The sequence below is a fragment of the Salmo salar genome, chromosome 06, assembly GCF_965601325.2.
Source record: "Salmo salar chromosome 06, fSalSal1, whole genome shotgun sequence".
NCBI classification, from domain to species: Eukaryota; Metazoa; Chordata; class Actinopteri; order Salmoniformes; family Salmonidae; genus Salmo; species Salmo salar.
In genome coordinates this window covers 5,671,692-5,693,987 of record NC_138296.1, presented here as the reverse complement: position 1 = coordinate 5,693,987, position 22,296 = coordinate 5,671,692, and the positions used below count along the sequence as shown (strand labels likewise).

The window sequence follows — 22,296 nt, the reverse complement described above, 5'->3', positions numbered from 1 at the left end:
TTCACTCTGCCGACTACTACACCATGTTATAGTTATGGTGAGCCTTCACTCTGCCGACTACTACACCATGTTATAGTTATGGTGAGCCTTCACTCTGCCGACTACTACACCATGTTATAGTTATGGTGAGCCTTCACTCTGCTGACTACTACACCATGTTATGGTGAGCCTTCACTCTGCCGACTACTACACCATGTTATAGTTATGATGAGCCTTCACTCTGCTGACTACTACACCATGTTATGATGAGCCTTCACTCTGCTGACTACTACACCATGTTATGGTGAGCCTTCACTCTGCTGACTACTACACCATGTTATGGTGAGCCTTCACTCTGCTGACTACTACACCATGTTATGGTGAGCCTTCACTCTGCCGACTACTACACCATGTTATGGTGAGCCTTCGCTCTGCTGACTACTACACCATGTTATGGTGAGCCTTCACTCTGCCGACTACTACACCATGTTATGGTGAGCCTTCACTCTGCTGACTACTACACCATGTTATAGTTATGGTGAGCCTTCACTCTGCTGACTACTACACCATGTTATGGTGAGCCTTCACTCTGCCGACTACTACACCATGTTATAGTTATGGTGAGCCTTCACTCTGCTGACTACTACACCATGTTATGGTGAGCCTTCACTCTGCCGACTACTACACCATGTTATGGTGAGCCTTCGCTCTGCTGACTACTACACCATGTTATGGTGAGCCTTCACTCTGCTGACTACTACACCATGTTATGGTGAGCCTTCACTCTGCTGACTACTACACCATGTTATGGTGAGCCTTCACTCTGCTGACTACTACACCATGTTATGGTGAGCCTTCACTCTGCTGACTACTACACCATGTTATGGTGAGCCTTCACTCTGCTGACTACTACACCATGTTATGGTGAGCCTTCACTCTGCTGACTACTACACCATGTTATGGTGAGCCTTCACTCTGCTGACTACTACACCATGTTATGGTGAGTCTTCACTCTGCTGACTACTACACCATGTTATGGTGAGCCTTCACTCTGCTGACTACTACACCATGTTATGGTGAGTCTTCACTCTGCTGACTACTACACCATGTTATGGTGAGCCTTCACTCTGCCAACTACTACACCATGTTATAGTTATGATGAGCCTTCACTCTGCCGACTACTACACCATGTTATAGTTATGGTGAGCCTTCACTCTGCTGACTACTACACCATGTTATGGTGAGCCTTCACTCTGCCGACTACTACACCATGTTATAGTTATGGTGAGCCTTCACTCTGCCGACTACTACACCATGTTATGGTGAGCCTTCACTCTGCTGACTACTACACCATGTTATAGTTATGATGAGCCTTCACTCTGCCGACTACTACACCATGTTATAGTTATGGTGAGCCTTCACTCTGCCGACTACTACACCATGTTATAGTTATGATGAGCCTTCACTCTGCCGACTACTACACCATGTTATGGTGAGCCTTCACTCTGCCGACTCCTACACCATGTTATAGTTATGGTGAGCCTTCACTCTGCCATCTACTACACCATGTTATGGTGAGCCTTCACTCTGCCAACTACTACACCATGTTATGGTGAGCCTTCACTCTGCCGACTCCTACACCATGTTATAGTTATGGTGAGCCTTCACTCTGCCAACTACTACACCATGTTATAGTTATGGTGAGCCTTCACTCTGCTGACTACTACACCATGTTATAGTTATGGTGAGCTTTCACTCTGCTGACTACTACACCATGTTATGGTGAGCCTTCACTCTGCTGACTACTACACCATGTTATGGTGAGCCTTCACTCTGCCGACTACTACACCATGTTATGGTGAGCCTTCACTCTGCCGACTCCTACACCATGTTATAGTTATGGTGAGTCTTCACTCTGCCATCTAGTTATAGTACACCATGTTATAGTTATGGTGAGCCTTCACTCTGCTGACTACTACACCATGTTATAGTTATGATGAGCCTTCACTCTGCCGACTACTACACCATGTTATGGTGAGCCTTCACTCTGCCGACTACTACACCATGTTATGGTGAGTCTTCACTCTGCCGACTACTACACCATGTTATGGTGAGCCTTCACTCTGCTGACTACTACACCATGTTATGGTGAGCCTTCACTCTGCTGACTACTACACCATGTTATGGTGAGCCTTCACTCTGCCGACTACTACACCATGTTATGGTGAGTCTTCACTCTGCCGACTACTACACCATGTTATGGTGAGCCTTCACTCTGCTGACTACTACACCATGTTATGGTGAGCCTTCACTCTGCCGACTCCTACACCATGTTATAGTTATGGTGAGTCTTCACTCTGCCATCTAGTTATAGTACACCATGTTATAGTTATGGTGAGCCTTCACTCTGCTGACTACTACACCATGTTATAGTTATGATGAGCCTTCACTCTGCCGACTACTACACCATGTTATGGTGAGCCTTCACTCTGCCGACTACTACACCATGTTATGGTGAGTCTTCACTCTGCCGACTACTACACCATGTTATGGTGAGCCTTCACTCTGCTGACTACTACACCATGTTATGGTGAGCCTTCACTCTGCTGACTACTACACCATGTTATGGTGAGCCTTCACTCTGCTGACTACTACACCATGTTATGGTGAGTCTTCACTCTGCTGACTACTACACCATGTTATAGTTATGGTGAGCCTTCACTCTGCTGACTACTACACCATGTTATGGTGAGCCTTCACTCTGCTGACTACTACACCATGTTATGATGAGCCTTCACTCTGCTGACTACTACACCATGTTATAGTTATGGTGAGCCTTCACTCTGCTGACTACTACACCATGTTATGGTGAGCCTTCACTCTGCCGACTACTACACCATGTTATGGTGAGTCTTCACTCTGCCGACTACTACACCATGTTATAGTTATGGTGAGCCTTCACTCTGCCGACTACTACACCATGTTATGGTGAGTCTTCACTCTGCCGACTACTACACCATGTTATAGTTATGGTGAGCCTTCACTCTGCCGACTACTACACCATGTTATAGTTATGGTGAGCCTTCACTCTGCCGACTACTACACCATGTTATGGTGAGCCTTCACTCTGCCGACTACTACACCATGTTATAGTTATGGTGAGCCTTCACTCTACTGACTACTACACCATGTTATGGTGAGCCTTCACTCTGCCGACTACTACACCATGTTATAGTTATGGTGAGCCTTCACTCTACTGACTACTACACCATGTTATGGTGAGCCTTCACTCTGCCGACTACTACACCATGTTATAGTTATGGTGAGCCTTCACTCTACTGACTACTACACCATGTTATAGTTATGGTGAGCCTTCACTCTGCTACTACTACACCATGTTATAAACTCAGCAAAAAAAGAAACGTCCCTTTTTCAGGACCCTGTCTTTCAAAGATAATTCATAAAAATCCAAATACCTTCACAGATCTTAATTGTGAAGGGTTTAACCGCTGTTTCCCATGCTTGTTCAATGAACCATAAACAATTAATGAACATGCACCTGTGGAACGGTCGTTAAGACACTAACAGCTTACAGACGGTAGGCAATTAAGGTCACAGTTATGAAAACTTAGGACACTAAAGAGGCCTTTCTACTGACTGAAAAACACCAAAAGAAAGATGCCCAGGGTCCCTGCTCATCTGCGTGAACGTGCCTTAGGCATGCTGCAAGGAGGCATGATGACTGCAGATGTGACCAGGGCAATAAATTGCAATGTCCGTACTGTGAGACGCCTAAGACAGCGCTACAGGGAGACAGGATGGACAGCTGATCGTCCTTGCAGTGGCAGACCACGTGTAACAACACCTGCACAGGATTGGTACATCCGAATATCACACCTGCGGGACAGGTACAGGATGGCAACAACAACTGCCCGAGTTACACAAGGAACGCACAATCCCTCGGTCAGTGCTCAGACTATATGCAATAGGCTGTGAGAGGCTGGACTGAGGGCTTGTAGGCCTGTTGTAAGGCAGGACCTCACTGGCAACACCGTCGCCTATGGGCACAAACCCACCGTCGCTGGACCAGACAGGACTGGCAAAAAGTGCTCTTCACTGACGAGTCGCGGTTTAGTCTCACCAGGGGTGATGGTCGGATTCGCGTTTATCGTCGAAGGAATGTGCCTTACACCTTACACCCTGTAGGGTCCGTCATGGTCTGGGGCGGTGTGTCACAGCATCATCGGACTGAGCTTGTTGTCATTGCAGGCAATCTCAACGCTGTGCGTTACAGGGAAGACATCTTCCTCCCTCATGTGGTACCCTTCCTGCAGGCTCATCCTGACATGACCCTCCAGCATGACAATGCCACCAGCCATACTGCTCGTTCTGTACGTGATTTCCTGCAAGACAGGAATGTCAGTGTTCTGCCATGGCCAGCGAAGAGCCCGGATCTCAATCCCATTGAGCACATCTGGGACCTGTTTGATCGGAGGGTGAGGGCTAGGGCCATTCCCCCCAGAAATGTCCGGGAACTTGCAGGTGCCTTGGTGGAAGAGTGGGGTAACATCTCACAGCAAGAACTGGCAAACCTGGTGCAGTCCATGAGGAGGAGATGCACTGCAGTACTTAATGCAGCTGGTGGCCACACCAGATACTGACTGTTACTTTTGATTTTGACCCCCCCCTTAGTTCAGGGACACATTATTCCATTTCTGTTAGTCACATGTCTGTGGAACTTGTTCAGTTTATGTCTCAGTTGTTGAATCTTGTTATGTTCATACAAATATTTACACATGTTAAGTTTGCTGAAAATAAACGCAGCTGACAGTGAGAGGACGTTTCTTTTTTTGCTGAGTTTAGTAACAAGATGCACAGCATTAGTCAACACTCTCACACTGATTGCTTGTTCTGACATATGCTAAAATATACATATAAATATGTTAATGTCCTTTGTGTCTACACTGTACATGCATGTCGTAGTTCTCCATAATGTATTCCATTGGAATAATATGGTACAGTATTTGGAGGATAGAATATTTAGTCTAGAATGTAATCCGCCTGCTCTTTGTCAGCATTGTATCTTTTAAAGGCAATGTTCCCTTGTCACGGAGACCGCATTAATGGTAAACTCTACGTACATCAGCTCATTGAGAAATGGATTTTTACTGGCGCATAGCTGACAAAGCACGATCATTTGAATCCTGATCTTAGCCTATGAGGTTTGAGGCTAATACACCTCTGTCTGTACAGTAAGTATCTCTACTAACTTGATAACTGCTACTTTAAGAGGCAAAGAAAGGAGGTATGACTTGACCTTGGATTTTATTTCTCCATCTATTCATTCACTGTATGCCATAACACAACTGTTCTATGAAACAGTAAACACAGGTAGGTAATGTTGAGTACAATATTTGTAATATTAACACCTCTTAAGTAGATTATACAGTAGGGTTGAACAAAATTTACAGAAATCCGGGTAAGAGTATCCCTGGATTTCTTGCTTATACCCTTCAGATTCCAGGAATATTTCAACCAGGATTTGGGGAAAACCTGGGAATTTTGGGAAAATTCTACAGTAAGGTTTGACTTAAGTAAAGAATGTTGCAGATCTTCAGTACCTTGATGGGATGCAAAAATTCCTGAAACTTTCCCAGATTCCCAGGGTTGGAAAAACAAAAACTGGAATTGGCAAGGAATAAGGAGGAAATCCGTGAATCCTCCAATGGGTATTTCTGGGAAACCTAGGAATTTGGTGTATTTTGCAGCCCTAATGGTATGTATACCTCTTGTTCATGGATATATATGTACGTTATAAGGTAACCGGGTTGATGGCAACCTAGTAGGTTAAAATAAATAAATAGACAATTCAAGTAACAGGACAGGATAGCACTTTATCCTTCGATGGTCAATCTGGAAGACTAGTTATACAACACTTGAGCAGTACCTGTCAACAGTTGGGACACACCTACTCATTCTACGGATTTTATTTTATTTGACTATTTTCTACATTGTAGAATAATAGTGAAGACATAAAACTATGAAATAACACATATGGTATCATGTAGTAACCAATGTAGTGTTAAACAAGTTTAACAGATTCTTCAAAGTTGCCACCCTTTGCCTTGATGACAGCTTTGAACACACTTGGCATTCTCTCAACCAGCTTGATGAGGTAGTCACCTGCAATGGTTTGCGATGAGTTGGACAGCAGAGTGAAGGAAAGTAGCCAACAAGTGCTCAGCAAATGCGGGAACTCCTTCAAGACAGTTGGAGAAGCATTCCAGGTGAAGCTGGTTGAGAGAATGCAAAGCTGTCATCAACGCAAAGGGTAGCTACTTTGAAGAATCAAAACACTTTTTTGGTTACTACATGATTCCAAATGTGTTATTTCATAGTTTTGATGTCTACATTATTATTCTACAACGTAGAATATAGTAAAAATAAAGAAAAACCCTTGAATGAATAGGTGTGTCCAAACTTTTGACTGGTACTGTATATATATATATATATATATATATATATATATATATATATATATATATATACACACACACACACACACACACACACAAAAACACACACAAAAACACACACAAAAACACACACAGTTTCTCTGAGTAAGAACTAACTAAATCTAGACCAGAACATGAAGGGCTCTTGTTACCAACAGAAGGCACAACCGATGGGACATAGAAATTGAGAGCATAGAATAAACACATTTTACATATTCACGTGAACATCAAATACACACCCTGAAGAACCTCTCTGCAAATCACAACATCTAACACCTGCTCTCCCTGAAGAACCTCTCTGCAAATCACATCTAACACCAACTCTCCCTGAAGAACCTCTCTGCAAATCACATCTAACACCACCTCTCCCTGAAGAACCTCTCTGCAAATCACAACTAACACCACCTCTCCCTGAAGAACCTCTCTGCAAATCACATCTAACACCACCTCTCCCTGAAAAACCTCTCTGCAAATCACATCTAACACCATCTCTCCCTGAAGAACCTCTCTGCAAATCACATCTAACACCACCTCTCCCTGAAGAACCTCTCTGCAAATCACATCTAACACCACCTCTCCCTGAAGAACCTCTCTGCAAATCACATCTAACACCACCTCTCCCTGAAGAACCTCTCTGCAAATCACATCTAACACCACCTCTCCCTGAAGAACCTCTCTGCAAATCACATCTAACACCATCTCTCCCTGAAGAACCTCTCTGCAAATCACATCTAACACCACCTCTCCCTGAAGAACCTCTCTGCAAATCACAACATCTAACACCTCCTCTCCCTGAGGGACATCCCTGTAATCACAACATCTAACACCTCCTCTCCCTGAGGAGCATCCCTGTAATCACAACATCTAACACCTCCTCTCCCTGAGGAGCATCCCTTTAATCACAACATCTAACACCTGCTCTCTCATCCACCCAACATGTTTGTCTTACAAACATCTTCAGGGGCCGTACATGTATGTATCAAGCGTCTCAGAGTAACTTGTTCTGTTTCACGTAATGTATTGCACTTCTACACCTGTACAGTCTGAATGTCTAAAGTAATGTGTTCTGTGTCCGACTATGCTTTCTGGGTTGCCCTTGACGCGATTGATAAAGTTGTGTTGAATTGAATCAGTGATGTAACGTTTGTTATGTAGGCCCACTGTACGTGTTGCTGGTATAGTATTAGATGGATGTACTAGGCCCACTGTACGTGTTGCTGGTATAGTATTAGATGGAGGTATTAGGCCCACTGTACGTGTTGCTGGTATAGTATTAGATGGAGGTATTAGGCCCACTGTACGTGTTGCTGGTATAGTATTAGATGGATGTACTAGGCCCACTGTACGTGTTGCTGGTATAGTATTAGATGGAGGTATTAGGCCCACTGTACGTGTTGCTGGTATAGTATTAGATGGATGTATTAGGCCCACTGTACGTGTTGCTGGTGTAGTATTAGATGGATGTATTAGGCCCACTGTACGTGTTGCTGGTGTAGTATTAGATGGAGGTATTAGGCCCACTGTACGTGTTGCTGGTATAGTATTAACATGAATGTATTTGTATATGTACAGTAGGCTTAAATGATATAACTGTGCTCCAACAATGCCTCCTCCTTGCCCCTGAAGATATCAATAAAGTTATATTCAATCAAGTTATAATCACTCCTCCTTGCCCCTGAGGATATCAATAAAGTTATATTCAATCATCCTTGTCCTTGAGGATATCAATAAAGTTCTATTCAATCCAACTGATTAAGTTCTCACTGTGTTTTTTTGTAAGGTGTGAGAGCCTGGCCTGGCCTCACATGACCATGCCCTCGTTCCTTGTCTTGTTGCCCTTGAAGACGGAGATATAACAACGTTTTGTTGAAATTCATTTGAAATAACATTTTAGCAGTTCAGTTTTCAGTGCTCAGGTCCTCTTCTGTTTTCTGTTTCCTGAATTGAATCGAATCTCATTGAACCAATTCAGTTAGTTGTCAGTGCTCTGCTGCTGTTCTTCCTCTTCTTTCTGTTTCTTGCGTGCGAGGTGGGCCTCCCGGGCAGCCTGCAGCCTCTGTTTGGGATACAGGACGAAGGTGAGGGCCACGCTGGCCGTACCGTCCCCGCTCTGCCGGGAAAAACACAGGAAGGTGGCCCACAGGAACGCACAGCAGCCCATGAAGACTGTCCTCAGGTACAGAGGCATCAGGATGAAGTTTAGGAACTAGGGACGGAGGGAGGGAGGGAGGGAGGGGGAGGGGGAGGGGGAAGGAAAGGGAGGGGGTGAAGAGGGAGGGTGAAGCAGAGGGAGGGGTGAAGAGGGTAGAAGAGGGAGAGAGAGAGGAAGGGGGAGATAAAAACAGGTGTCAGTTTGAAGTGCATCAGAAAAGAACACTAGTATTGTATTACAGCACACTGCACATGCACCACTGACTGACAGGTGTGTGTGTGTGTGTGTGTGTGTGTGTGTGTGTGTGTGTGTGTGTGTGTGTGTGTGTGTGTGTGTGTGTGTGTGTGTGTGTGTTATAACAGTTGTTGTGGAAATTCACCACCATGTCGTGGAAATTTCCATCAGGGAAACCAGAAGTCCATCTTAAATGAATCATTGCTTATTGTCAGCGTGCTGGAGAGGTTCCAACCAACTCAATGCACCATAGTACACAAGTCAATCAGGTGCTCTGCTGGGGCAGTCCCAGCTGTTGTCTTATATACAGCCATACACAGACAAGTTATATTTGCATGATTTAGCATAATTAATTAATCATTACCGTTTCATTCATGTGACAGACCAATACTGGTTCATAACATGTGACAGACCAATACTGGTTCATAACATTTAACAGACCAATACTGGTTCATAACATGTAACAGATCAATACTGGTTCATAACATGTGACAGACCAATACTGGTTCATAACATGTGACAGATCAATACTGGTTCATAACATGTGACAGACCAATACTGGTTCATAACATGTGACAGACCAATACTGGTTCATAACATGTGACAGACCAACACCTCACCAGGCTTCTTCTCTCTAAGCTGAGACCTTGAAACTGAGATATCTTTCGTTCTCAAAACAAAGGTCTGGGCGTACTGACAAATTGCAGCTAAAGATAGTGAGGATTCGTTCAGTCAGTCACTTGCATGAACACAGACATTAGTTATTAGAACAGAACATGAATAGAACACAGACATTAGTTATTAGAACAGCACATGAATAGAACACAGACATTAGTTATTAGATAGAACATGAATAGAACACAGACATTAGTTATTAGAACAGAACATGAATAGAACACAGACATGAGTTATTAGAACAGAACATGAATAGAACACAGACATTAGTTATTAGAACAGAACATGAATAGAACACAGACATTAGTTATTAGAACAGAACATGAATAGAACACAGACATTAGTTATTAGAACAGAACATGAATAGAACACAGACATTAGTTATTAGATAGAACATGAATAGAACACAGACATTAGTTATTAGAACAGAACATGAATAGAACACAGACATTAGTTATTAGAACAGAACATGAATAGAACACAGACATTAGTTATTAGAACAGAACATGAATAGAACACAGACATTAGTTATTAGAACAGAACATGAATAGAACACAGACATTAGTTATTAGAACAGAACATGAATAGAACACAGACATTAGTTATTAGAACAGAACATGAATAGAACACAGACATTAGTTATTAGAACAGAACATGAATAGAACACAGACATTAGTTATTAGAACAGAACATGAATAGAACACAGACATTAGTTATTAGAACAGAACATGAATAGAACACAGACATTAGTTATTAGATAGAACATGAATAGAACACAGACATTAGTTATTAGAACAGAACATGAATAGAACACAGACATTAGTTATTAGATAGAACATGAATAGAACACAGACATTAGTTATTAGAACAGAACATGAATAGAACACAGACATTAGTTATTAGAACAGAACATGAATAGAACACAGACATTAGTTATTAGAACAGAACATGAATAGAACACAGACATTAGTTATTAGAACAGCACAAACATAAAAAATTCCAGCACCATGTTATGACATCAGATCATCACTTCAACAGAAGAAGAAGGTTATCTCTAACAGTAAATAAACATCATACTTAAATAGAACAGAGTGTGTGTGTGTGTGTGTGTGTGTGTGTGTGTGTGTGTATGTGTGTGTGTGTGTGTGTGTGTGTGTGTGTGTGTGTGTGTGTGTGACAGTACTGTATTGACACAGCACAGGCTCAACCGGATGTTTATAGTAAATTCCTCTACATGTGTATTAGTTGGTGGGGACATTTCAGAGCATGATGTTATGTCTTCACACAATATAGTTTATCATCAATACACTGGGATATTTACAGGACAGTGATACACTGTCTATCAATAGCATCCTTATCATTTACCTGCATGAAAGGCCAGTACATGAGTCCAGTCTGAAATTCAAAGAGACAAGAAACATGTTAATAATCAAACCAAGTCAAATACAGTATTCCAAGAGCTCCGATCTAGCACAGATACTTCACATCATAAACTGACCAGCAGGTCTGGTCTGTCTGCCTCTCATTTATGTTTTCCTGTCTGTCCGCCTGTATCTATGCCTGCTGAGTTTATCTCTCTGTCTGTATTTCCTTTATAAAGTGGATTGTGAGACTGTGATAATAAAGCACTTTAAATAAAGCTTGATTTTCCACTCATTTAACAATCAGAGACTTCTTCCAGCAGCACCCCTCTCTATACGTCCAGAGCTGTATTCCTACCACTCAGACCAATGGGACTTCTTCCAGCAGCACCCCTCTCTATACGTCCAGAGCTGTATTCCTACCACTCAGATCAATGGGACTTCTTCCAGCAGCACCCCTCTCTATATGTCCAGAGCTGTATTCCTACCACTCAGATCAATGGGACTTCTTCCAGCAGCACCCCTCTCTATATGTCCAGAGCTGTATTCCTACCACTCAGATCAATGGGACTTCTTCCAGCAGCACCCCTCTCTATACGTCCAGAGCTGTATTCCTACCACTCAGATCAATGGGACTTCTTCCAGCAGCACCCCTCTCTATACGTCCAGAGCTGTATTCCTACCACTCAGATCAATGGGACTTCTTCCAGCAGCACCCCTCTCTATATGTCCAGAGCTGTATTCCTACCACTCAGATCAATGGGACTTCTTCCAGCAGCACCCCTCTCTATATGTCCAGAGCTGTATTCCTACCACTCAGATCAATGGGACTTCTTCCAGCAGCACCCCTCTCTATACGTCCAGAGCTGTATTCCTACCACTCAGATCAATGGGACTTCTTCCAGCAGCACCCCTCTCTATACGTCCAGAGCTGTATTCCTACCACTCAGATCAATGGGACTTCTTCCAGCAGCACCCCTCTCTATACGTCCAGAGCTGTATTCCTACCACTCAGATCAATGGGACTTCTTCCAGCAGCACCCCTCTCTATACGTCCAGAGCTGTATTCCTACCACTCAGATCAATGGGACTTCTTCCCTCCAACTTTCTACACTGCCCTTTTATTTTATTTCAATGGGGGGAATATGTTCTACCCAGATCTCAGTATTATTTTACAACGGTTGTTGGGCCTGGAAGAGTTGGGCTCGTTATTTGTTTTCCACTGGCAGTAATAGTCATGCATTGCAGTATCCCTGGCCGCCTGCCCATTGCTGCGCAAAAGCGGTGCCATAATCTGGGTTAATAGGGGGTGAGCTCACACCAGGCAGGCGGAAGGTGACTTTCCTTCTCTGCCTGTATGCGTGGGCCGGCCGGCCTCTCGGTCGGTTCCGGTTCGTTCTGATTTCATCTTACCTTGTACGTGTTGAGGAACTTTTCTCTCCAGTCCTCGAAGACATCGTCTTTATTCTCCAAGAAGCTCACTCCTGCAGAAGAAGAGGAGAGAGTACAAACTGTAGGTCACACTTGTGCCCATTTCACACATCACTCAAACCTCGTGCATTTGCACATGACCTTTTGAACGAGTACACGTTAGAACACTGCAGTCCATTCATCACATTCAGCATTTACAAATACACACATCCAAGGTTAGGCTATAGGGTTAGGCTATAAGGCTATAGGGTTAGGCTATAGGGTTAGGTTATAGGGTTAGGCTATAAGGTTAGGCTATAGGGTTAGGCTATAGGGTTAGGCTATAGGGTTAGGCTATAAGGCTATAGGGTTAGGCTATAGGGTTAGGCTATAAGGCTATAGGGTTAGGCTATAGGGTTAGGCTATAAGGCTATAGGGTTAGGCTATTGGGTTAGGCTATAAGGTTATAGGATTAGGCTATAGGGTTAGGCTATAAGGTTATAGGGTTAGGCTATAGGGTTAGGCTATAGGGTTAGGCTATAAGGTTATAGGGTTAGGCTATAGGGTTAGGCTATAGGGTTAGGCTATAGGGTTAGGCTATAGGGTTATGCTATAGGGTTAGGTTATAGGGTTAGGCTATAGGGTTAGGCTATAAGGCTAGGCTATAAGGCTATAGGGTTAGGCTATAGGGTTAGGCTATAAGGCTATAGGGTTAGGCTATAGGGTTAGGCTATAGGGTTAGGCTATAAGGCTATAGGGTTAGGCTATAGGGTTAGGTTATAGGGTTAGGTTATAGGGTTAGGCTATAAGGTTAGGCTATAGGGTTAGGCTATAGGGTTAGGCTATAAGGCTATAGGGTTAGGCTATAGGGTTAGGCTATAAGGCTATAGGGTTAGGCTATAGGGTTAGGCTATAAGGCTATAGGGTTAGGCTATTGGGTTAGGCTATAAGGTTATAGGATTAGGCTATAGGGTTAGGCTATAAGGTTATAGGGTTAGGCTATAGGGTTAGGCTATAGGGTTAGGCTATAAGGTTATAGGGTTAGGCTATAGGGTTAGGCTATAAGGTTATAGGGTTAGGCTATAGGGTTAGGCTATAGGGTTATGCTATAGGGTTAGGTTATAGGGTTAGGCTATAGGGTTAGGCTATAGGGTTAGGCTATAGGGTTAGGCTATAGGGTTAGGCTATAGGGTTAGGCTATAAGGCTATAGGGTTAGGCTATAGGGTTAGGCTATAAGGCTATAGGGTTAGGCTATAAGGCTATAGGGTTAGGCTATAGGGTTAGGCTATAGGGTTAGGCAACCCTATAGGGTTAGGCTATAGGGTTATGCTATAGGGTTAGGCTATAGGGTTAGGCTATAAGGCTATAGGGTTAGGCTATAAGGCTATAGGGTTAGGCTATAGAGTTATGCTATAGGGTTAGGCTATAGGGTTATGCTATAGGGTTAGGCTATAAGGTTATAGGGTTAGGCTATAGAGTTATGCTATAGGGTTAGGCTATAGGGTTAGGCTATAAGGCTATAGGGTTAGGCTATAGGTTAGGCTATAGGGTTAGGCTATAGGGTTAGGCTATAAGGTTAGGCTATAGGGTTAGGCTATAGGGTTAGGCTATAAGGCTATAGGGTTAGGCTATAGGGTTAGGCTATAAGGCTATAGGGTTAGGCTATAGGGTTAGGCTATAGGGTTAGGCTATAAGGCTATAGGGTTAGGCTATTGGGTTAGGCTATAAGGTTATAGGATTTGGCTATAGGGTTAGGCTATAAGGTTATAGGGTTAGGCTATAGGGTTAGGCTATAGGGTTAGGCTATAAGGTTATAGGGTTAGGCTATAGGGTTAGGCTATAGGGTTATGCTATAGGGTTAGGTTATAGGGTTAGGCTATAGGGTTAGGCTATAGGGTTAGGCTATAGGGTTAGGTTATAGGGTTAGGCTATAAGGCTATAGGGTTAGGCTATAAGGCTATAGGGTTAGGCTATAGGGTTAGGCTATAGGGTTAGGCTATAGGGTTATGCTATAGGGTTAGGCTATAGGGTTAGGCTATAAGGCTATAGGGTTAGGCTATAAGGCTATAGGGTTAGGCTATAGAGTTATGCTATAGGGTTAGGCTATAAGGCTATAGGGTTAGGCTATAGAGTTATGCTATAGGGTTAGGCTATAAGGCTATAGGGTTAGGCTATAGGGTTAGGCTATAAGGCTATAGGAGAGTAGCCTAGCATGGGCCTATTACCCAATGGACATGACGCATTGGTCTGTTTCTATATATAAGGTTATTCTATGTAGGCCACTGTAGGAAATTCGAAAATTGTTGTAGGCTACAATAGATACACTTCAATTAAACTTTCCACAGTAAAATGCACGTTACCTGTGTAGAAGACACTCGTTGCCAAGGGTGATGCAAAACTTTGGTCCAGGAGCAGTTTGCGGAAAAGCATTCCGGGAGATTTTCCTGGAAAACGGCTCTCCAAAGCCCGCAACCAGAAATAATTAAAGTTTCCATGGAAGCTGATGGCCACTATGGCAACATTTCTGGTGTGTTTCCAGTCCATCTCTTCTCTTTGTGCGATCATCTGATGAACGAAGTCGCCGCCGGCAAACAGGCAGCCATACAGAGTAACGTTGGCTAACCATGGGAACCGTTTAACCGCTTCTTTTAATACGGCTTTCCTCATTTTCAACACGTTCATTTTGAACTGCGGTGTTCTACGACAACAGAACAGAGTAGAATATAATTGTGTAGTTCGACCACTGTTGGGTGAAACTTCAAAAGGAAAGTTGTCCTCTGCCTTTCCAAATCGTCCGAGGTGAAGAAACACACACGTTGAGAGAGGCACCGGTCGGTCAGTGGCAGAACAGCGGCCCTGGAGCAGGTTATAGGTTAAGTGCCCTATCCAAGGGCACAATGGCGGGATAGATATTTTAAAGTTCCTCCTATTCACACACTTGGCATGCCAGCTAAATGTAGTCTACGCTTGTATACCTGAGATTGTTATCTGATGTTAGTGAGCAAGCAGAACCCGAAAATACATTAATATTAGCCAAAAGGTTTAGACGTTACTTCCAACCATTAAAGTACTGTTACGCATTCTTAGATCTGCTTGTTTTAGTGAGAAAGTAAAACGGCTCCATCACAAAGGTCCCACAAGACAGTGTTGTAACGCACCAAATCTGCCACCATTACGTTGGGTCTCTTCATTTTGGAATCCAAACAGGAAAGGTCCCTATTTAGCTCTCCGGTCATAGCTCATCTAGCCTATTTAACCGTTAGGACTACACACATTCTATCCTTATAACAACGGACTCATTTGATCATGGAAGAGTAGCGAAATCCATCGATACGTTACATTTAAAGCATTTCATTCGTCCATTCTAGATCAACCCGTCCCTGTATACCGACCAGTACGGTACAGTATCAGGTTGCTATCTACGAAATCCATCCTGTGCGTCGACCGCTAATCTAGAGGATTGTCCCGTGAGGCGCTCAGATTTATAGCGCGCTTCAACAACTCCACAAATCTCAATGACCCGGGTTAGTTTTTAGAGTAGTGGAAATTTAAACCAATCAAATGTGTTGTTAATCTGTAAGGCTGCGAGCACTGGACGCAGCACTTCACTTTTACACGCATGTATGGTGGCCGGCAACTACTTTTACGCACAGCTTGTTTTGTCTCTCTCTCTTCTCTCTCTCTCTCTCTCTCTCTTTCTCTCTCTCCCTTCTCTTCTCTCTCTCTCTCTTTCCTCTCTCTCTCTCATAAATTTTTGGCATGGGAAACATACATGTACATTGCCAAAGCAAGTGAAATAAACAATCAAAAATGAAAAGTAATCATTACACTCACAAAAGTTCCAAAGGAATATATAGAACAACTCACACAGAGGAATCAACATGTAAAACCACCTTTTATTATTTTCATTGGATAAGCATACCAATTTGTTGTTTTCTAATAGGTTTTCTGTCTGAAATGCTTTAACCAATGATGACAACTTTTAACAACAGTTTGATTTATAAAACCTTAGAGCTCAAGTAAATATAGTGTTTTTGCCTACCTATCATCGATGGGTGGTCTTGAAACGGTATACAGACAGAGACATGGCTGTCTATCACCACTAGGAGGTGGTCTTGAAACGGTATACAGACAGAGACATGGCTGTCTATCACCACTAGGAGGTGGTCTTGAAACGGTATACAGACAGAGACATGGCTGTTCATGTGGCCATATACTGTATATTATTATGTTTTTAGATAGAGATTTTATTGGGATCCCCATTAGCCGACTCCAATGGCGACAATGGCTAGTCTTCCTGGGTTCCGACACATAACGAAAAAGACATTACAGACAACAATACTTAACGATTGACAAACATTTTAAAACGTTAATATGTAGGGGAGAGGGGTTGTGTTGTGAGATGTTGTTTTATTCGTTTTTTTAAAGCTAATTTAGCTGTTTGTTTGACTACTAATAAAACAAATGCAGACTGAACGGTATGCTATTTTCATACCATAATAATAGCATTGTGTTTTAGTCCACTGATTGATAAAGCCTCATGGTGATGCACCATCGAGAGCATCCTGACCGTTTGCATCACCGCCTGGTATGGCAACTGCTCCGCATCTGACCATAAGGCGCTACAGAGGGTAGTGTGTACGGCCCAGTACATCACTGGGGCCAAGCTTCCTGCCATCCAGGACCTCTATACCAGGCGGTGTCAGAGGAAAGGCCATAAAATTGTTAGAGACTCCAGTCAGCCAAGTCATAGACTGTTTTCTCTGCTACCGCACGGCAAGCAGTACCGGAGCGCCAAGTCTAGGACCAAAAGGCTCCTTAACAGCTTCTACCCCCAAGCCATAAGACTGCTGAACAATTAATCAAATGGCCACTGGACTATTTACATTGACCCCCCCCCCCCCCCCCCCCCCCCATTTGTTTTAGACACTGCTGCTACTTTCTGTTTATTATCTATGCATAGTCACTTCACCCCTACCTACATGTACAAATGGCCTCAACTGACCTGTATCCCGGCACACTACCCCTGTATATAGCCTCCTTATTCTTATGTTATTGTTACTTTTTTATAATTTTTTACTTTAGTTTATTTGGTAAATATATTCTTAACTCTTCTTGAACTGCACTGTTGGTTAAGGGCTTGTAAGTAAGCATTTCACGGTAAAGTCTACACTTGTATTCGGCGCATGTGACAAATAAAGTTTGATTTGATAGCTGTCATGATTCAGTCACTTAGGTCTACTGCAGTACATGTATGCTCAATCACATGCATATTTTGGCGATGGTAAAAATGTCCAAACAATAAAATCGCACAGTTAGAATGTACATTTATTTGGATGAGACTTGCATTGGGATGTTTATGCCGATGCATCATCCGAGTTTCATCAGTGGTTTTAACTATTACAGCAAGGCTATTGTTTCACATTGCAACTCAGAGGGCGGGCACAGGGAGAGGAAGACTGTCCAATATCCTTCTGCTATTGGCTAGTTGAGCTGCCGATCAGCAGAAAGCCCAGTAAATTGTTATTTTTGGACTGGCGCAATAACGTCTTTGCGTCGGTCGGTAGCCGAAATGGTAACGAACTTTAGAATGACCAGAAACTAAGTCCGAATCAGGTAGGATTCGATATCGCATTATTTAATAAGCTGCATGAAGCGTTTACTAATGTCTTGAATATTACTGTTGATGTACTATGGACTGGCTGACTTGGGTGTTTTCTTTGACATTTTCTGGAAATGTATTGTTTCACGAGGGTTGGTGAAAGCCAAGCCCTCGATGCTTTACTTTCATTCATCATCAACAATAACCAGAATTGTGTGAATTGCATATGTATCGATAAAGGCATGTTGGGTGGTGACTTCTCGTGAAACGGGGGTGTTTAGAATTACGGAAGTTGATTTTGAGCGAGTATGGTCATGTTTTTCTGTTGCGCAAAGTTGCGTTGCCTCTCCACGACATCCGCTCGCTGCGTGACGATAATAATAGTTACGGTCGAAGCTCCACACTCGTCTTTATGTGAGCATCTGTCATAACTTTCCAGGTTGAACACACAATGACAGACAGTTGTGTAGAATGACACGTCTGATGTAGGATTCTAGGTTAATGATTGTAGTAGCCTACTGCTGGATATGGTGAAATGAAATTAAAGGTCTAGAAATAACTATCAGAATGGCAATTGTCCAAAGTGATGAGATTTTGTAGGTTACTAATCAATCAATCCATCAAATCAATCAAATTTGATTTATAAAGCCCTTTTTACATCAGCTGATATCTCAAAGTGCTGTACAGAAACCCAGCCTGAAACCCCAAACAGCAAGTAATGCAGATGTAGAAGCACGGTGGCTAGGAATGATTATACTGGATAGTGATTATGGAATAACATTTGTTACTTTCCTTCCTTGACTAGGCTATCAGTAACACTCATGGAATTAAAGTGTAGACATGCCACTAGGACTGTTTCCTAGCAACAGATCAATAGTATCTATAGGTCAGTGGTCTAAGTTCATAACAAGTCCGAAGCCAAATCCACGGTATGGATTTCGGTGCATACACGAAGTCCTGAAAAACAAAGGTTGCCTCCCAAATAGCATCATATTCCCTACATAGTGCACTACTTTTGACCAGGACCGTAGCAGACTTTGTTTCAGCTGGAGGGAGGGCGATTTCATGTTTCACTGACAGCATCTTCTCAATAATAGTCTGAGGCTTTCTGCGATCAACATTGTGTGTGTGTGTCTGTGTGTGATTATCCGTGTGACCTGAATGTTCCTCCCACGCTGGGGTGAAGCTGTTATATTGCTCCAAGATTACTGCCTTTAAATCCTGTGTGTGTGTGGAGGGAGGGGGTCTAGTCTTAGAAGTGGGGCATACACATTCACGCCATACTATCTCTGTCACACACTATCTCTGTCACATGTAAACGCATGTGACAGAGATGAGAGAGAGACCAGGCCCCATAGGGATCAGACCAACAGTAGTGCACTACGTAGGGACTAGGGTTCTATTTGTGACGTAGCCAGTGTGTTCCAGCAGGAGGCCCGCTGCCGTCTGAATCTAGGTCACCAGCAGTAGCAGCATCATCAGTAGTAGCAGCATCACAGAGACAACACACACACACACACACACACACACACAGTTCTCCATCTTTCTAGTCCCATCTTGGTGCTAACTCAGTCCTAACCAATGTTCCCTCTAAACTGAGTGCGGGGTGCAGTAGCCTGAGATTGCTGCACAGCTAGAAACATCAGCCCACTGAGAGAAGCACGAGATTGAACTTTACTCAACTTTCTAGAGTGTTCCCTGTTAGTTAACACCATCTACGTTTCCCTTTACTGTGGCGACAGTGGCCAATTTCAATGCAACATACCTGAAACAAAGGCAGAACGCGGCAGAACGCGGCAGAACGCGGCAGAGTAGGATTCTATTGAGCCCGTACTCTACACAGACTGGTGGGACATAACCTGTCAGAACTGCAGTAGGCCTATATGCAAATAGATCATTGCCATAAATGGATCTGTGCCATTTACTTTAAACTGGACTGTGTTTACAGCTGTGATATCACTGACATTGCTCTTCAAATATTCATATGTTCTTAATTCCATTCCTTTACTTAGATTTGTGTGTATTGTTAGATACTACTGCACTGTTGGACCAAGGAACACAAGCATTTCACTACACCCACAATAACATCTGGCAAACACGTGTATGTGACCAATAACATCTGATTTGATAGTGAGTAGATGTGCTTGTTTTGAGATAAAATCAAGAGCTGCATGTAGCCACGTGTCCACATTTTGTTCATACCCTTTGCTAGTTAGTGAGTTATTAGCCCAGTTATAGATCATTAGTCAGCAGTAGGGGAGTGATAGTTAGTGAGTTATTAGCCCAGTTATAGATCATTAGTCAGCAATAGGGGAGTGATTGATAGTTAGTGAGTTATTAGCCCAGTTATAGATCATTAGTCAGCAATAGGTGAGTGATTGATAGTTAGTGAGTTATTAACCCAGTTATAGATCATTAGTCAGCAATAGGGGAGTGATTGATAGTTAGTGAGTTATTAACCCAGTTATAGATCATTAGTCAGCAATAGGGGAGTGATTGCTTCCTACAAGAGCACAAAACATTTCTAGACAAGCAGGTCAGGTAAATAGTTTTTTTTTTGTCTTTAAAGGGACAGTGTTGTATTTTGAGACAGGTTTGAATAAGCTAAGTAGCCAATAGGCAGAGGGTAGCACAATGTGTCTGATTCTCTGTAATAATGGTATGGGAATAATTAAGCATTTTATTTTGTAAAGTGTAAACAACACAACAACATTTTCAGTCACCTCCTTGTCTAAAGGACAAGTGGATAAACAGGTTCATGTTAAGCCCTGTATGTTGTTATTTTCAGAAGTCTCATGGAATGTAGACCAACATTGAACACCACACATTGGCTGCTACTGTAGGCTGAATGATAGAACAGCTATTTCCATGTTAAAATGTTATGGGATGCATTTTCTCCATTGTTTTTGACGGTAGACCACTCTGGTAGGCCTACATTATGATCAAATCGCCACAGTGGCCTATGTGACCACTGTTAAAACTGTAATTTAAAACGGGTACAGCCTCAGTGTTCACAGTACGCTGGAAGTTGCGCAGAATTTTCACAGCGTTGAAGTTTGTGCTCAGCAGACCTGAAATTAGCTCAGTGCCTAAACATGTTTGAGGTAACTTGGTGGTAGGACAGACAGAGAAAGGAAGCTGCTGTAGCAGCCAGACCAGCAGAGTTACACTGACATCACTGTGACACTACTAACACCTTCCTGTTTGGATTTTATACAATGAGGATGTTTTCATGTTGGCAGCACACAGGTACAACAGGAACATATGGAATGGAAAATATGACCTGAATATATGAATTGATATGAATCTGAATATTGTATCTGTAACCCCCCAACTAAAAATTGGATTATCTTTAGGAACCCTGAGAGAGACTGAGACAGTGTGTTATAATCTGTAGGATTCTAGAGACAGAGACAGTGTGTTATAATCTGTAGGATTCTAGAGACTGAGACAGTGTGTTATAATCTGCAGGGTTCTAGAGACAGTGTGTTATAATCTGTAGGATTCTAGAGACTGAGACAGTGTGTTATAATCTGCAGGGTTCTAGAGACAGTGTGTTATATTCTGTAGGATTCTAGAGACTGAGACAGTGTGTTATAATCTGTAGGATTCTAGAGACAGTGTGTTATAATCTGTAGGATTCTAGAGACTGAGACAGTGTGTTATAATCTGCAGGGTTCTAGAGACAGAGACAGTGTGTTATAATATGTAGGATTCTAGAGACTGAGACAGTGTGTTATAATCTGTAGGATTCTAGAGACAGAGACAGTGTGTTATAATCTGTAGGATTCTAGAGACAGAGAGACAGACAGTGTGTTATAATCTGTAGGATTCTAGAGACAGAGAGACAGACAGTGTGTTATAATCTGCAGGGTTCTAGAGACAGTGTGTTATAATCTGCAGGATTCTAGAGACTGAGACAGTGTGTTATAATCTGTAGGATTCTAGAGACTGAGACAGTGTGTTATAATCTGTAGGATTCTAGAGACAGAGACAGTGTGTTATAATCTGCAGGGTTCTAGAGACAGAGACAGTGTGTTATAATCTGTAGGATTCTAGAGACTGAGACAGTGTGTTATAATCTGTAGGATTCTAGAGACAGAGACAGTGTGTTATAATCTGCAGGATTCTAGAGACTGAGACAGTGTGTTATAATCTGTAGGATTCTAGAGACAGAGACAGTGTGTTATAATCTGCAGGATTCTAGAGACTGAGACAGTGTGTTATAATCTGCAGGATTCTAGAGACTGAGACAGTGTGTTATAATCTGTAGGATTCTAGAGACAGAGACAGTGTGTCATAATCTGTAGGATTCTAGAGACAGAGACAGTGTGTTATAATCTGCAGGATTCTAGAGACAGAGACAG

General features: G+C 42.7%; 2 protein-coding genes across 4 annotated transcripts in view; one reads left to right on the top strand and one right to left on the bottom strand.

Moving 5' to 3' along the window:
* Positions 1 to 5,853: 5,853 nt before the first annotated feature.
* LOC106595112 (mpv17-like protein) lies at positions 5,854 to 16,143 on the bottom strand. Its single transcript, XM_045719620.2, has 4 exons — positions 14,688 to 16,143; positions 12,330 to 12,400; positions 10,921 to 10,950; positions 5,854 to 8,700 (listed from the first exon to the last, which is right to left on the bottom strand). The coding sequence occupies exons 1-4, from the start codon at positions 15,007 to 15,009 to the stop codon at positions 8,467 to 8,469; spliced, it is 657 nt and encodes a 218-aa protein (XP_045575576.1). The 5' UTR covers positions 15,010 to 16,143; the 3' UTR covers positions 5,854 to 8,466.
* Positions 16,144 to 17,790: 1,647 nt separating this feature from the next.
* The window catches only part of crlf3 (cytokine receptor-like factor 3), a 31,398-nt gene continuing 26,892 nt past the window's right edge, over positions 17,791 to 22,296 (top strand). For 2 of the 3 annotated variants that reach the window (XM_082976056.1, XM_082976055.1), the window contains exon 1: positions 17,791 to 17,943. The gene's annotated coding sequence lies outside the window, so the exon portion shown is untranslated. 3 annotated transcript variants of the gene reach the window in all.

Excerpts from the sequence above, each read along its gene's own strand:
- LOC106595112 (XM_045719620.2), bottom strand. The coding sequence starts at position 15,009 with ATGAACGTGTTGAAAATGAGGAAAGCCGTATTAAAAGAAGCGGTTAAA. Across the intron at positions 12,401-14,687 it reads AACGAGTGTCTTCTACACAG|GAGTGAGCTTCTTGGAGAAT; the intron begins GTAACGTGCATT and ends CTTCTTCTGCAG. Across the intron at positions 10,951-12,329 it reads AGTTCCTCAACACGTACAAG|ACTGGACTCATGTACTGGCC; the intron begins GTAAGATGAAAT and ends TTTGAATTTCAG.